Source organism: Hemitrygon akajei, chromosome 16, assembly GCF_048418815.1.
Source record: "Hemitrygon akajei chromosome 16, sHemAka1.3, whole genome shotgun sequence".
Taxonomy (NCBI): Eukaryota; Metazoa; Chordata; class Chondrichthyes; order Myliobatiformes; family Dasyatidae; genus Hemitrygon; species Hemitrygon akajei.
The window spans coordinates 49,895,387-49,912,197 of NC_133139.1; the positions used below are offsets into that span (position 1 = coordinate 49,895,387).

At 40.0% G+C, this 16,811-nt stretch overlaps 1 protein-coding gene across 6 annotated transcripts in view; it reads right to left on the reverse strand.

Moving 5' to 3' along the window:
• Positions 1–16,811, reverse strand: part of eps15l1a (epidermal growth factor receptor pathway substrate 15-like 1a) — a 487,464-nt gene that overhangs the window by 228,453 nt on the left and 242,200 nt on the right. For all 6 annotated transcript variants that reach the window (XM_073068849.1, XM_073068851.1, XM_073068850.1 and 3 more), the window contains 2 exons: positions 7,475–7,601; positions 5,502–5,555 (listed from right to left, as the gene is read on the reverse strand). In XM_073068849.1, the coding sequence (XP_072924950.1) occupies positions 5,502–5,555; positions 7,475–7,601 (181 nt within the window). The remainder of the gene's footprint in view (positions 1–5,501; positions 5,556–7,474; positions 7,602–16,811) is intronic.

Genomic DNA, 16,811 nt, shown 5'->3' on the forward strand with positions numbered 1-16,811 from the left:
AAATATACAACAGAATCAGAATCAGGTTATCATCACCGGCATATGCCGTGAAATTTTTTTTGTTAAAGAAAGTAACATATTAAGTAATAGACCACTTTTTTTTCAAATAAAAACTTCATTACTTTGTAGGTAAATGACCCAGTGCATGATTAAACAAAGATAATAAACACAATGCTAATGTTTAATGACATCATGAGCTGAATTAACTGGAACAGTAATGGATGTAAAAGGTATCAAACTGGGTGAAGGACAAATTAAAAAGGATGTGGCAGATGTGCAAGTTTAATCTTCAAATCTTCAATTCCTACACCATGACAAGAGTGACAATAGCAACAAGACACAAGGTAGTCATCCTGCATCAGCCAGGTCTCTCCCAAGCAGAAATTTCACAGCAGACAGGAGCTTCAATATGTGCTGCTTCAGCTCTCCTGAAGAAGCACAAAGAAATGGGCAAAATTGAGGAACAGAAACACTATGGTCAATCATGGAAGTTGAGTGAGGCAGCCAAGAGAAAAACAAATCAAACTGACATCCCTTCTAAATAGCGAGAAGTCCAGCACTGCTATCAGCTCTAAAGTCATAGAAATCACACCTCTACAGTCCAGAGAAATCTTGTCAGAAGTGGTCAACATGGAAGAGTTGCTGCCAAAAAGACATTCTTCCGAAGTGGAAACAAAGCTAAGAGACTCACTTACAGTATGCACAGAAGCACAAGGACTGGGATGATGAACTACGACAGCAAGTACTCTGGAATGACGAGTTAAAAATTGAAACTTTTGGCTCAAACAGAAGAGCATAGAAGAGTTGGACAGCACTACATAGATGAGTGTGTACAGCCAACAGTGAAGCATGAAAGAGGCACCTGCAGGTTGAGGCTACATTTCTGCAAATGGAGTTGGTGATCTAGTCAGAATTAATGGAATCCTCAATGCTGAAAAGTACAAGCAGATTCTCATCCATCATGCAATATCATCAGGGAGGTATCTGATCAGTCCCAACTCCATTCTACAGCAGGAAATTGAGCCTGAACACATGGCCAAGGTCATAAAAAATCTATCTTCAGCAAAAAGAAAAACAAGGAGTTCTGCAACAGATGGTATGGCCTCCATACAGACCTGATCTCAACATCATTAAGGGTGTGAGGTTACCTAGAGACAGAAGCAAGCAAGACAGCCCAGGTCTGCAGAAGAACTACAGAAAGCTCTCCAAGATGTTTGGAACAGCCCACCAGTCAATTTTCCTATAAAACTGCAAGACAGTGTGCCGAAGAGAACTAATGTAGTTTGAAAGCCAAAGGGTTGTCACACCAAATATAGATTTAATTTAAACACAAAGTACACTGCAAATGCTGTGGTCAAATCAACACGTACAAAAGCTGGATGAACTCATCCTGGGTCGCATCCTGCCCGACCTGTTGAGTTCATCCAGCTTTTGTATTTATAGATTTAATTTAGTTTTTTTTTTAACCGTTTACTGCTCTTCATAGGCTTTGCACAGTACTGTATATAAAATATAAATTAAATAAGTAGTGCAAGCAGAAAGCAAAAATAATACTGAGGAAGTGTTCAAGGGTTCAATATCCATTTAAAAATCTGATGGGGGTGGGAAAGAAGCTGCTCCTGAAACATTGAGTGTGTGTCTTCAGGCTCATGTATCTCTTCCTTGATGATAGTAATGAGAAGAGGGCATGTTCTGGGCGGTGGGGTTCCTTAATGATGGATACTGCCTTTTTGAGGCATCACCTTTTGAAGGTTTCCTGGATGCTGGGGAGACTATAGTCCATGATGATGCTGGCTGAGTCTACAACTTTCTTCAGCTTTTTCCAATCCTGGGCAGAGTCCCCTCCATACCAGATGGTGATGCAACCAGCTAGAATACTCTCCATGGTACACCTGTAGAAATTTGTGAGTGTCTTTGAGGACATACCAATTCTCCTCAAACTCCAAATGGAATACAGCTGCCATGTGTGCCTTCTTTGTAATTGAATCAATATGTTCAGCCCAGGATAGACCTTCAGTGATGTTGACACCCAGAAACGTGAAACAGCACACCTTTCACTTCTGATCCCCTGATGAGGACTGGTGTGTGTTCACTCAATTTACCCTTCCTGAAGTCTACGATCAATTCCTTGGTCTTACTGACATTTTTGCTGTGACATCACTCAATCTACAACAGAGTCTTTTAAGAGCCTCTTGGATAGGTACATGGAGCAAAATAAAGGGCTGCATACTACGGAAATTCTAGGCAGTCTCTAGAGTAGGTTACATGGTCGGCACAACATTGTGGGCCTAGGGGTCTGAAATGTACTGCAAATTTCTATGTTCTATCTCACTCCTCTAAGCCTCTTCGTCACCATCTAAAATTCCACCAACAATAGTTGGGTTGTTGGCAAATTTAGAGATGGCGTTTGAGCTGTGCCTAGCCACACAGTCGTTCATGTAGAGAATAGAGCAATGAACTAAGCACGCATCCTTGTGGTGCGCCAGTGTTGACTGTCAGTGAAGAGGAGGAGTTAATTCCAATGATTAAGGTTTCCTGGTAAGGAATTTAAGGATCCAGCTGAAGAGGGAGGTAGAGAGGCCTAGGTTTTGGAGATCTTTAATCAGACTTGAGGGAATGATTATGTTGGATGCTGAGCAGTAGTCAATAAACAGCAGGTGATCCAAGGCCAAGTGGAAAGCCAGTGAGATTACATCCGCTGTAAACCTATTGTGGCAATAGACAAATTGCAGCAAGCCCAGGTGCTTGCTTAGACAAGAGTTAATTCAAGCCAGGATCAATCTCTCAAAGCACTTCATCACAGTACATGTGAATGCCACTGGACAACAGTTGTTGAGGCAGCTCTCCCTGCTCTTCTTGGACACCGGTATGGTTGTTGCCCCTTTGAAGCAAGTGTGATCCTCCATGTGCAGCAGTGACAGAGAGATGATATCCTCAAACATTCCTGCCAGTTGGTTGGCACAGGTATTCAGACCCTATCAGGTACACCATCAGAACCAAACACCTTGGAAGAGTTCACCCTCTTGAAAGATGTTCTGGCGTCAGCCTCTGAAACAGCGATCACATGATCACTGGATGCTGCAGAGATTTGCATAAGTGGAGTTTTATTCTCTCCTTCAAAGCATGTATAAAAGGCACTGAGCTCATCTGGAAGTGAAGCACCTCTGCCATTCATTATGTTAGGTTTCGCTTTGTTGGAAGTAATGGCCTCCAGACCCTGCCAGAGCTGACATGCTTCCAATTCCATTTCTAACCTCAATCGAAATTATTCTCTCACTCTTAAGATAGCCTTCTGTAGGTCATCCCTGGACTTGTAATAGTTCTGGCTCACCAGACTTAAAAGAGCACAAGGGAGTGCTTAATAAAGATTTGAGTAGTCTTATGTGAAATTTGTGGTTCCAGAGAGGGGAATGAAACTAAATGACCCACTGGCATCACGGGTTATCAAGAAGCTGAAAGTGCCTTGGAAAGAATAAGGAAAGTGCAAACCTTTAAACCCAAGATTTTATTTAACCAGAGATGAAGGAGATAATGTTTTTGGTTGCAATGGAATTAATCATGACTTGGGCTATGGTCAATTTTGCTCCACAGCCATTACAGATGAAGAAACCTGTCAACAATGATGTTGTTACTTAGAGAACACAGGTGACCAAAATCATTTTTCTCTATGGACTTTGGTAATGCAGAGCTAATAAAGGAGGAATAGAGATTCAAATCTGTACTATGCCAGGGTGGATGGTTTGATATGCATGGACAAAATCTTGGGCATCCCAGAAAGTATAAATGCACAGATCTATTATAAAATTCTGGAGGTGACAATATCATGTATCCTAATGGGAATAATAACTAGTCATTATTTAGGTCCAATTACTGAGTAGCCAAGTAATGATGGCCATGGTAAGATTCCTTTAAATTCCTCCTCTCACCTTGAATTTATCCCCTCTTGCATTTCACATTTCCACACTGGGAAAAGCTATCTATCCAATTTATGACCAATGTAATTTTTTAAACTTTTTTTATTAGTTTTTCAAAACATTTTACAAATTAAAAACCCCAAATCCCAATGAGGAGCATTAATACAGTGCAAAATTAAGCGTACAATAACAATATGCTACAGAGGAAGAGAATTTAACAAAAAAGCACCTAAATTAAAGACAAGTAAGCTTAGTGTCCTCCCCAAGCCCCAAAACACAAGAAAAAAAACAACAACAACTCCAGACCAACCACAACACAGTATAGAGAGTATAGGTCAGGACAGTCAAACTCCCAGACTGTGAATACACTTAGCAGCAGAGGATTATAATGCCTACTACCAGAAAAAAAAGGGAGCTGAAAGCAAGGGACCGAAAAGAAGAAAAAAAAAGAAAAAAAAAACCCTAGTCAGGAGGAAGGTTATGAAAGTACTCGATAAAAGGTCCCCAGACCTTATGGAACTTTAGATCCGAATTAAGAACTGAATAATGAATTTTTTCAAAGTCCAAGCAGGCCATAATGTCATTAAACCATTGCGCATGAGTGGGCGGGGCAACATCTCTCCATCTAAGGAGGATCAAGCGTCTAGCCAGGAGAGAGGCAAAAGATAGTATTCGGCATTTGGTCGGACCCAGACATAAATCTGTCTCGCCCCAAAAACCAAACAGAGCAATTAAGGGGTTTGGTTCTAGGTGCTGATTCAGAATACCCGATAATGTAGTGAAGACATCTTTCCAGAATTTCTCCAAGCTAGGACAGAGCCAGTACATATGGATGAGAGAGGCAACGCCCCTCTTGCATTTATCACAGAGCAGGCTAATGCCAGGGTAGAATCGAGATAGTTTAGATTTAGACATATGGGCTCTGTGAACAATCTTAAACTGTAAAAGGCAATGGCGAGCACAAAGAGAGGTTGAGTTAACCGATTTGAGAACTGAGTCCCAGCTCTCCTCGGATAAGGAGATATTTAAATCAATGTAATTTTTACATGTTTTTTATCAGGTCCTCATCCCCTTACATTCCAGGGAAAACAATCCAAGTTGTCCAACCTCTCTTTATATTTGATACTTTCTAATCAGAAAGCATTTTGGTGAATGTCTTCTGCACCCTCTCCAAAGCTTCCACATTCTTCCTATAATGTGGCAACTAGAACTACACACTATCCTCTAAAGTATACTCCAAAGTTGCAGTGTTATACAGCTGCAACATGACTTCCCAACTCTCACACACTGTCCCTAAAACTTAATGAAAGAAAGGGTCTAAGTCCTGTGATCAACCAGTACACTGTGTTACCAACAATATTTGGGATGGCTCTACTCTCTGATCCATTCAGTCACAATGCAAGGTGATTCCTAATAATACTAGACTATCATTGCCTTGGCAAGGATCTGAAAAGATCTTTGCATGAGGAGTATCTTTCCCAGCTGAAAACTAGAAAAATTGTAGAAGCAGGAAAGTTTAAAGCCTTTTACTCCCAGAAAATAAACAGATGACAAACATGACAAGAAGATGAATTCCAGATATCATACCTGTCGTTGCTGCTGCCTGCTGATGGGCAAAAGGGTCATTTTGGAATGGATCACCTGTTCAAGAAAAAAAAAGATCAAACCTGAGATCAACTGTTCTCTTAATTAATGCATATGGACTCTTTGAAAATTGCCTCCCTGTGAATCACACAAAATGCTGAAGGAACCCAACGGGTCAGGCAGCATCTATTAACAGGAATAAGTAATTGACATTTCATGATTTTGAGACACTTCATCAGGACTGTTTATTCTTCCCACAGATGCTGACTGACCTGCTGAGTTCCTCCAGCACTGTGTGTATCTTGCCCTGGATTTCCAACATCTGCAGAACCTTGTTTTTATGATTTGCTCTTCCCAGTGATCTTCAGTTTTAAAAGTCACTAAAGGTCTTTAGTTCAGTACTAAAAACCTGTGCTAATCAACTGGCAGGAGTGTTCATCGATATCTTCAACCCCTCAGTTCAGCCGTCTGAGGTATCCACCTGCCTTAAGCAGGGTTCAACTACACCAATGCCTAAGAAGAATGTGGCAACCCACCTCAATAACTATCGTACAGTAGCACTAACATCCACAGTGATGAAGTACTTTGAGAGGTTGGTGATGGAACGTATCAACTCCTACCTGAAAAGCAACCTGGATTCACTCCAATTTGCCTACCGTCACAACAGGTCAACAGCAGATGCCATTTCATTTGCTCTTTATTCAACCCTGGAACATCTGGACAGTGAAGATGAATACATCAGGATCTCTTCATCAAATACAGCTTGGCATTCGATACTATCATCTCCTCAAAACTAATCAAATAGCTTCCTTGGCCTCAATACCTCCTTGTGCAATTGGATACTTGATTTTCTCACTTTCAGACCACAGTCTGTTCGGATTCGTAAAAAACATCTCCCCCACAAGCTCCATCAGCACTGGTGCACCACAAGACTGTGTGCTTAGCCTCCTGCTCTACTCACTTTACACTTATGACTGGGGGCTGAACACAGCTTCAATGCCGTATTTAGTATTTACTGACAATATCACTGACGTTGGCTAAATCAAATGTGGTTCAATCAGCATTTAGGATGAAAATTGAAAATCTGGCTGAGCGGTGCCACAGCAACAATATCTCACTCATGTCAGCAAGACAAGGAGCTGATTATTGACTTCAAGAGGAAGAAACCGGAGGTCCATATCGGGGATCGAAGTTGGAGAGGGTCAGCAACTTTAAATTCATCGATGCTATAATTTCAGAAGTCCTGTCCTGGGCCCAGCATTTAAATGCCCTTACGAAGACAGCACAGCAGCATCTTTACTTCCTTATCACTTTGTGAAGATTCAGTATCACATCTCAAACTGTGGCAATCTTCTATAGATGTGTGGTGTAGAGTATATTGACTGGTTGCATCACAGCCTGGTATGTAAACAGAAATGCTCTTGAACAGAAAATCCTACAATGATATGGCTGAGGTCATACTGACTATAGCCCTCCCCATCAGTGAACACATCTACATTAAGCACCATTACAGGAAAGCAGCATCCATCATCAAAGACCCCCACCATCCAGGCCATGCTCTTTTTTCACTGCTGCCATCAGGGAGGTGACACAGGAGCCTCAAGACCACACCACCAGTTTCAGTAACATTTATTATCCTGAACATTTATTATCATCAGGCTCTTGAACCAGAGAAGACAGTATCACTCGTCCTATCACTGTTCCCACAACCTATGGACTCACTTTCAGGGACTCTTCAAAATTGATTGTTTATTTATTTATTATTTTCCCCCTCTTTCTTTTGGTATTGCAAAGTTTGTTTTCTTATATACATTGGCTGTTGCCTGTCCTGTCAGATGCAGTCTTCCATTGATTCTGTTGTGTTTCATGTATTTACTGTGATTGCCGGCAAGAAAGTGAATTTCAGGGTTATATATGCTGACATATATGTAATTTGATAATAAATTTACTTAGAACTTGAAATTTGAGCTGCTTACTATCTTTGAAAGGATCAGCTCCTTTGAATGGATCTGTCTTGAAGGGATCTTCTGACTGGAACGGATCTGTGTGTAGATCTTGAGTATTATTATTGAAAGGTGAAGCTTTGCCCCTGAAGGGGTCATCCTGAAAATAAAATAAACATAAGTTCTTTAAAACCCACAATACACTGCAATCTCATTCTTATAACTTGAACCTTAAATTTCCTTCAACTAAATAACGAAAAATCTTAAATTCTGGTTGATAGCAATAAAAAAAAAAGTGTGAATCGAAATAAACTTGATCAAGTCCTACATATAAAGTGAGAAATAAAGAATTTAGGCATTATTATTGACTCTAAGCTAAATTTAGATGGAATTTCAAATCACATATTAACCATATTATTAAGACAACGTTGTTTTGTTTAAAGAACATTGCAAGATTTTGATTTCTTAGGGCATCTTAAAATGTTGAAAAATTGATTCACACTTTTGATTTTAACCAATTGGACCACTCATAAAGCCATAGAAAAGTACAGCATAGATATAGGCCCTTCGACCTATCTAGTCTGTGCTGAACCATTTAAACTGCCTACTCCTGTCGAGCTGCACCGGGACCATAGCCCTCTATATCCCTAACCAGTCATGTATCTATCCAAACTTCTTTTAAACATCGAAATTGAGCTTGCATGCACCACTTGTGCTGGCAACTCGTTCCACACTCTCACAACCCTAGGTGAAGAAGTTTCCCCTCATGTTCCCCTTAAAACTTGATCTCTTTCACCCTTAACCCATGACCTCTGGATGTAGTCCCATCCAACCTCAGTGGAAAAAGCCTGCTTGTATTTAATTATCTATAACCCTAACTAGTTTTGTATGCCTCTATCAAATCTGCTCTCAATCTTCTACGTTCCAAGGAATAAAGTCCTAACCTATTCAGTCTTTCCTTATAACTCGGGTCTTGTCTTCCAGATCCAGCAACATCCTTATAAATTTTTGTTGTACTCTTTCAGCCTTATTTACATATTTCCTGTAGAAAGGTGACCAAAGCTGCACATGATACTCCAAATTCAGCCTCGCTAATGTCATATACAAATTCAACATAACATCCCATCTCCTTTACACAATATTTTCATTTATGAAAGCCAATGTGCCAAAAGCTTTCTGTACTACCCTATCTACCAGTGGTGCCACTTTCAACAAATTATGGACCTGTATACCCAGAACCCTTTGCTGTACCACACTCAATGCCCTACCATTCACTGTGTAAGACCTATCCTGGTTGGTCCTACTGAAGAGCAACACCTCACACTTGCTGCATTAAATTCCATCTGCCATTTTTCAGCCCATTTTTTCCAGCTGGTCCAGATGCCACAGCAAGCCGTGATAGCTTTCCTCACTGTCCACTACACCCCCAATCATGGTGTCATCTGCAAATCTGCTGAACCTGTAAACCAAATTATCATCCAGATCGTTGATATAAATGACACACAACAACAGATCCAGCACCAATTCCTGAGGCACTCCACTAGTCACAGGCCTCCAGTCAGAGAGGCAACCATCTACTACCACTCTCTGGCTTCTCCCATAAAGCCAATGTCTAATCCAATTTTCTACCTCATCTTGAATGCTAAACAACTAAACCTTCTTAACCAACCATGGTTAACCATGCAGGACCCTGTCAAATGACTTCCTAAAGTCCATGTAGAATATATCCATTGCCCTGCCTTCATCAACTTCCTAGAAAAACTCTATAAGATTGCTTAGACAAGGACTATCATGCACAAAACCATGTTGACAATCCTTAATCAGTCCATGTCTATCCAGATGCTTGTGTATCTAGCCACTCAGAATACCTTCCAGTAACTTTACCACAAATGAAGTCAGGCTCATTGGCATACAGTATAATTTCCTGATTTACTTATAGAGCCTTTCTTAAACAAAGGAACAACATTGGTTAGCCTCCAATCCTCCGGTACCTCATCTAAGAACGATTTAAGTATCTCTAAAGCCTGGCAATTTCTGCACTTGCCTCCCGCAAGGTCGGAGGGAACAGCTTGTCAAGCCCTGGAGATTTATTCACCCTAATTTGCCTCAGGACAACAAACACCTCCTCATCTGTAATCTGTGCCAGGTCCATGAAGTCGATACCGCTTTGTCTCACTTCTATAGACTCAGTGTGTGCCGTCTGAGTGAATACAGATGCAAAAAATTATTTAAGATTTCCCCCATCTCTTTTGGTTCCACACATGGATTAGCCATTCTGATCTTCCAAAGAACCAATTTTGCCACTTGCAATCCTTTTGATCTTAACATAGGATTCTCCTTCACCTTGTCTGCTAGGGCAACTTCATGCCTTCTTTTAGCCCTCCTGATTCCTTTCTTAAGTATTTTCTTGTATTTCTTATTCTCCGTAAGCACCCATTTGTTCCTACCTGCCGATACCTTCTATGCACCCCCTTTTTTTCCTTAACCAGGGCTTCAATATCTCTTGAAAACTAAGGTTCCCTACACTTGTTATCTTTACCTTTTATTCTAACAGATGTTGGTACACGGCCAAATGGATAAGGTGTCGGTCTAGTGATCTGAAGGTCACTAGTTCGAGCCTCAGCTGAGGCAGCATGTTGTGTCCTTGAGCAAGGCACTTAACCACACATTGCTCTGCGACGACACCAGTGCTGCATCAACACTAGTGTCTCCCTTGGACAACATCGGTGACGTGGAGAGGGGAGACTTGCAGCATGGGCAACTGCTGGTCTTACATACAACCTTGCCCAGGCCTGCACCTTGGAGACCTTCCAAGGCGCAAATCCATGGTCTCACGAGACTAACGGATGCCTATTCTAACAGGCACATACAAGCTTTGTACTTTCAAAATTTCATTTTTGAAGGCCTTCCACTTACCAAGTACATATTTGCCAGAAAACTGCCTGTCCCATCTACAATTGCCAGATCCTTTCTTATACTATCAAAATTGGCTTTTCTCCAATTTGAAATCGCAACTCACGGACCAGACCTATCTTTTGCTATATTTACTTTGATACTAATGGTGGCATGATCACAAGATGCAAAGTGTTCCCCTACACAAACTTCTGTCAACTGCCCTGTCTCGTTCCCTAGTGACAGAGCAAGTATCACACAATCTCCCGCTGGGACTTTCCTGATTAAGGAAACTTTCCTGAACATATTTGACAACAAAATCTATCCCATCTAGTCCTTTTACAGTGTGGGAATCCCAGTCAATATGTGGAAAGTTAAAATCACCTACTGTAGCTACTGTAGCAACCATGTTTCTTGCAACAGTCTGAAATCTCTCTGCAAATTTGTTCCTCTAAAATCCTAGGACTGTTGGGTGGTCTGTAATACCAGTTCCACCCATAACACTTCACTAATCGAGTTCTCCAGTCTGTCCTGATGGAACATTGCTTTGACATTTCCCCTGACTGGTAATGCCACCCCTCCTCCTTTAATTCATCCACTCTGTCTTGTCTAAAACAAGGACCCCTGAATATTGAGCTGCCAGTCCTGCCCACCCTGCAACCAAGTCTCACTGATGACTACAATAGCATAATTCCAGGTGTTGATCCATGCCTGGAGATCATCTGCCTTTGCCACTGTAAAGCATTCTTTTCAGGATTGCTTAAGATATAAATTGGCTGCAGCTTGTTCAAAATGCAGCAGCAAGAATCTTAACCAGAAAAAAAAAATCTCAGTACATTTTACCACTTCTGACAAAATTAAACTGGCTGCCTATGCCCTTTAAGAGCAATTTTAAAATACTATAATTTGTATCTCAGGCTTTCAATAATCTAGCTCTTCTGTATATTTTGGAACGCCTATCCCCTTACATCCCTAATCATAGATCAATGAACACTGATTTCCTTAGCCTTCCTAGAGCCAAGATTATAAGAACTGGTGATGCTGCCTTTTGCTCGTATGTAGTAAGAATCTGGAATATCTTGCTAACTGAGATACACCAGACTAGTACTGTGGAATGTTCCAATACACTTCTGAAAACCTAGTTTTTTAATTTGGCCTACTTTTAGGATTACTTAATGCCTGTTGATGTTGATTAGATTTATATAATTTGATGTATTTTATTACATTCTATTCCTTATAATGTTTATCTTTACTTATTTTCAATTTTGTTTTGTATTTTTATGACTATATTGATTTATCTTTATAACCTGCATATGTAAAGTACTTTGGGCCTTGTATCTTAATATATGAAAGGTGTTGTCTAAATAAAGTTATTATTATTATTATAATACATGAAGGCTGAAAAGAATGTGGACCATCAACCACCCATTTACACTAATGCTACCTTCAACCTTTTTATTATTCTCTCTACATATTCATCATCTCCCCCTACATTCTATCCTCACCGGCACACTAAGGACAATTTACAACAGCTTATTAATCTACTAACCCCATGTCTTTGGGATGTGAAAGGAAACCAGAGCACCCAAAGGAAACCCACACTAGAGAACATGAAAACTCCACAAGACAGCAACCGAGTTCTTGAAAAAATCCTAGACTCTGGCACTGTGAACCAATGCACCATATTCCAACTGTACCCTATACGCTCCTTAACTTTATGTATGATTTTTTAAATCCCATAGCTTAAGTACTTTATTCAAGATAAAATGTGTACAAACAATTTGTGTTAACAAACCTTACTTTCTGCATCATTGTATCATTCACATATTAGCATTTGTAATGAAAATAATTATAAGAGTACATCCTGCAAGCAATAACATTGTTAAATCACACTAGCCTTTGACTCCTAATATGATAAAATACTGAAGTAGCCACTGACTTTTCTACTGCGACATGCCATAGATTTTGTTTTCTTTTTTATATAAATCAAATTATTGTAGGGAAAATCATTTATGAATTAAAATGTGGGCTTAATATATAAAAACACAAAAGACAACATCTTGTTTGTTGCTCCATGTGGACTATCAATGTTTCCACTTAAGATCCTTCAGAAAATCAGCAGGGGATAGGCAGTAAAAAGAGTGACAAGTAGTAGTGGAGCAAAATCTAGCAAGCCTTCTACCCTAGGACATCTAAGACATCATCTTTTTTCAGAGATGGGGCTTCCCACCCACTGTTGTTGATGGAGGTGTCACTTGCAGCTCCTCCATTTCCTGCATTTCTAATCTTAGCCCATCTCCACTCCCCTAACTCCCCGATTAGAACAAGGTTAGTTTTCCTGGTCCTCACCTTTTATCCCAGCAGCCTATGTATTCATCACATTACTGTCCGCAACTTCAACTAGCTACATGACCCCACCACCAGCTACATCTTCCCCTCCCCACCCTTTTCTGCTCCCTATGACTACCTAGTCTGCTCATCCCTCCCATACGAGGCACGCTTCCCTGTGAGCAGTAGACATACACTTGCATTTCCTCTGATTTTAGTGTTTCCAGTGCTCCTGATGTGGCCTTCTTCAAAAGCAGTGAGACCAGGTGCAGAGTTGATGATCACTTTGCCGAGCACCTACACTCTGTCTGCTATGGCTGTTTGAAGCTCCTGGTTGCCAGCCATCTAAATTCCAATCCAAATCCCATACAAATCTTCCATCCTTGCCCATCTCCACTACAAAGAATGAGACTAAACACAAACTGGAGTAATAGTACCTCATTTTCCACTGGGGTAGTCTACAAGTTGATGGTACAAACATTGATTTCTCCAATTTCAGGTAAACTGCTCTTCCCCTTTCCCTTTATGATCGGCCTAGTTCCTCCCACACACAACCAAAGTCATCACCCTTCTTTTTCTGCTCTCCCACCCGACTCCTCCAACTGGGTCCACTCCCCCCACAATGTCAATCTGCCCACACCACCTCCTCCATTTACTATCTTCCTCCCTTATCAGATTCCACCATCTGTAGCACTTTATCATTTCCACCTATCACCTTCTATCACTCTTCTCCCCTCTACCTGCCCTTCACTCTCCTCACCTGGATCCAAATACCATTTTCAAACTCTTGCTCCACACCTTCCTTTCATGCTACTTTCCCTTGCTTTTCAGTCCAGATGAAGCGTCTCAACTCAAAATGACAACTGCCCATTTCCCTTCAGTTTGTCCAGCATTTTGTGTATTGCTCAATATACACGCCTATACTTTGTATACAATCATTTGCAAACCACAAGACTGGTCTTGGAATTTTTCTATGCGTGAGTTAACAGTTAGTGTGACACTATTACAACTCAGGTCATCAGAATTTGGAGTTCAATTCCGACACCATCTGTAGGGAGTTGGAATGTACTCCTTGTGAACAAGTGGGTTTCCTCCAGATACTCTGGTCTCCTCCCACTTTCCAAAAACATACTGGTTAGTAGATTAATCAGTCATTGTAAATTGTCTTGTGATTAGACTTGAGTTAAATAGGTAAGTTGCTGGGTGTGTGGTTCATTGGGCCAGAAGGGTATGTTGCATGCTGTATCTCTAAATAAATTAAACTCATAGATTAAAATCATAAAATGAATTAGAAGGGTTTAAGAAAAGGCCAGTAGGGAACTTCCGGTAAGATGGCGATTGTTTAGTTGCTCCGAACTTTTGCTCCGTTATTCTTCTTATCTTTGCACGATATGTCTCCCTTCTTAAACCTTAGTTAGGTATTTTATTAGTTCTCTTTTACCTGCCTGCGAACACATCTATCTTATAATGGCTACCAAAAGTACTAAAACCAGGAAAAAGGAAACTTCTACAGCTTTACCGGCTGAGATTCTCGCTGTTTTGGAACAACATCGACAAGATACTTTAATGGATTTTAGAACTGAATTTAGAACTTCTTTCAGCCAGCTGGATTCCAAATTGGATCAGATTAATGCTAGAGTGGATGAACATGCTGAACATTTATCTCGCATTGACTTAACTTCTGAAGATTTAAAACGCCGTGTTCAAAATCTTGAAACTTTCTGCTCCAACCTGGAGGAGAAGAACAGTGAACTTTCTTCCAAAATGGTGGATCTTGAAAATCGGAGCAGATGTTGCAATCTACGAATTCTTGGTTTGCCAGAGGCCACCGAAAAGGGCTCTCCCGTTGGTTTTTTTTCTGACTTTCTCTGTGAGATTTTCAGGAAAGAATTTCTTCCGACTCCACCTGAGCTTGAAAGGGCTCACAGGATTTATGTTCCTCGTGCAACTCTGGATTCCTGTCCACGGCCAGTTATTTTATGCTTTCATCGATACCACGTGAAAAACCGTCTGATTATGGAGGCACGCCGCAGAGGTACTTTTGCTTTTCAAAATACAGTCACTCGTTTTGTAGAGGATTATGCCCCCCAGGTTCTGAAGATGCGTGCTGAGTTTAAAGGTATAATGAAAGTGCTTTTTGATCGCGGATCCAGACCCTCTCTCCGAAATCCAGCCGATCTTCGAATTACGCTTACTACTGGAGATTATAAGTGGTTTAAATCAGTGAAGGAGGCTGAGGCGTTTGTTGGAAGTCTTCCAGCCACCTTGTCTTCTTCGGAACCGGCCTGACCTTCTAAAATGGTTGATAAGTACTTCTCGAAGTAAAACTATTTTTTCCGAACTCAGACTTTACTTGAATAATTCAGACATTAACTATTGAAACTCTAAGGGCTGTAGTCAATCTCTCCCTGGACTTGGTGCGTTTTTTCTAAATAGATAATTTAAGTTTATTGTTTCCCTGCGGACTTTTAGATTTTACTTGTGTAATCTATTTTATTTTTGTATAACTTTATCTATAGAGAACTACAATTGATTTTAACTTGTTTTGGAGGTTTGGAGTTTTTATTGAAGGCCTCCCTGTTGGTTGATTTATAGTTTAAGTTTTGCTTTTTTTTCTGTAAATGGTTGATAAGTACTCTCCTTAAATTTATAATTTCCCCCTTTTCCCCCTCCCTTTTTCGCGGGTAGGTTAGTTTTAGTTTTCTTCTGATTTTTTTTGTATTAAGTTTTATACTTCTGTTGAAGTTGTTCCTATTTGTAATTCTGTTTTCTAGTGCATAAATTAGTTATTATTTGTTATATTATTTATACGGAACTTTTGTTAACGATACGGAACTGGAAGTCATATTTGGGTTAATTTTTTTGGTAGAGCTAGCTGCTTGTTTAGGTAGCCATCTAGTTTTGGGTTGCGAGGGTGGGGTGGATTCTCCAGTTCCAACACTACTCACTGTTTCTTTTGTTTTCCTTTGTTATTCAGGACATGTCTCTGTTCTGATTCTACGGATCTATGTTTACATTTTTGCTCCCAAACTGTTACTGTACTGCTTGATTTTTTATATGCCTGCTACCTTCTATGCACTAACAATTGATAATGGTTAATACACTTAAATTTGTGAGCTGGAATGTAAAGGGATTGAATCATCCTGTTAAAAGAAGGAAGGTCTTCTCGCATATTAAACAACTCAAAGCTGACATTGCTTTCCTTCAAGAAACTCATATTCGTAGTTTTGATAATTCTCGGCTTTTGTCAAAGTGGGTGGGTCAGCATTTTCATTCATCCTTTGCCGCCAAAGCTAGGGGGGTCTCCATCCTTATTAATTCAAATATTCCTTTTGAACTCCATAATAAGATATCTGATACAAATGGCCATTTTATTATTGTTTCTGGTAAATTATATAATACTAAAGTTGTACTAGCAAACCTGTATGCTCCCAATTTTGATGATGTTAATTTTTCTGAACGTTTTTTCTCCTCACTACCAGATTTAAACTCATACTCTCTTATACTGGATGGCGATTTTAATTGCTGGTTAGATCCTAATTTGGATCGATCGTCCTCTGTTACTAGATTACCTACTAACTCTGCCTTAGCTATTCACTCTTTTCTCTCTAATTATGGTATCTCTGATATATGGCGTCTCCTTCATCCTACTGAGAGAGATTATTCTTTTTTTCCCACATGTTCACCATACCTTTACTAGAATTGACTACTTTTTACTTGATAATCAACTTATTCCATTTGTCTATTCTTGTGATTATCAGAGTATACTGATTTCTGACCATGCCCCAATTACTTTGTCTTTAAATTTTCCTGGTCTCCCTCAGAGGAATAAACACTGGCGTTTTGACTCGACTTTATTATCGGATGATGATTTTCTAAAATTTATTAAGGATCAGATAACCTTTTATTTTAACACCAATACGTCATCTGAAATGTCATTCCAGATTGTCTGGGATGCCATGAAAGCATATTTGAGGGGTCAAATAATCTCCTATACAGCAAATCTTAATAGAAAGTCCTGTGCAGATCAATTAGACCTCATTAATCAGATTAAAGAATTAGATCAACTGTATGCTCAAACTAAGAATCCTGAATTATACAAGAAACGTGTAGAACTTCAAACTAAATTTAATCTTCTGTCTACTCAACC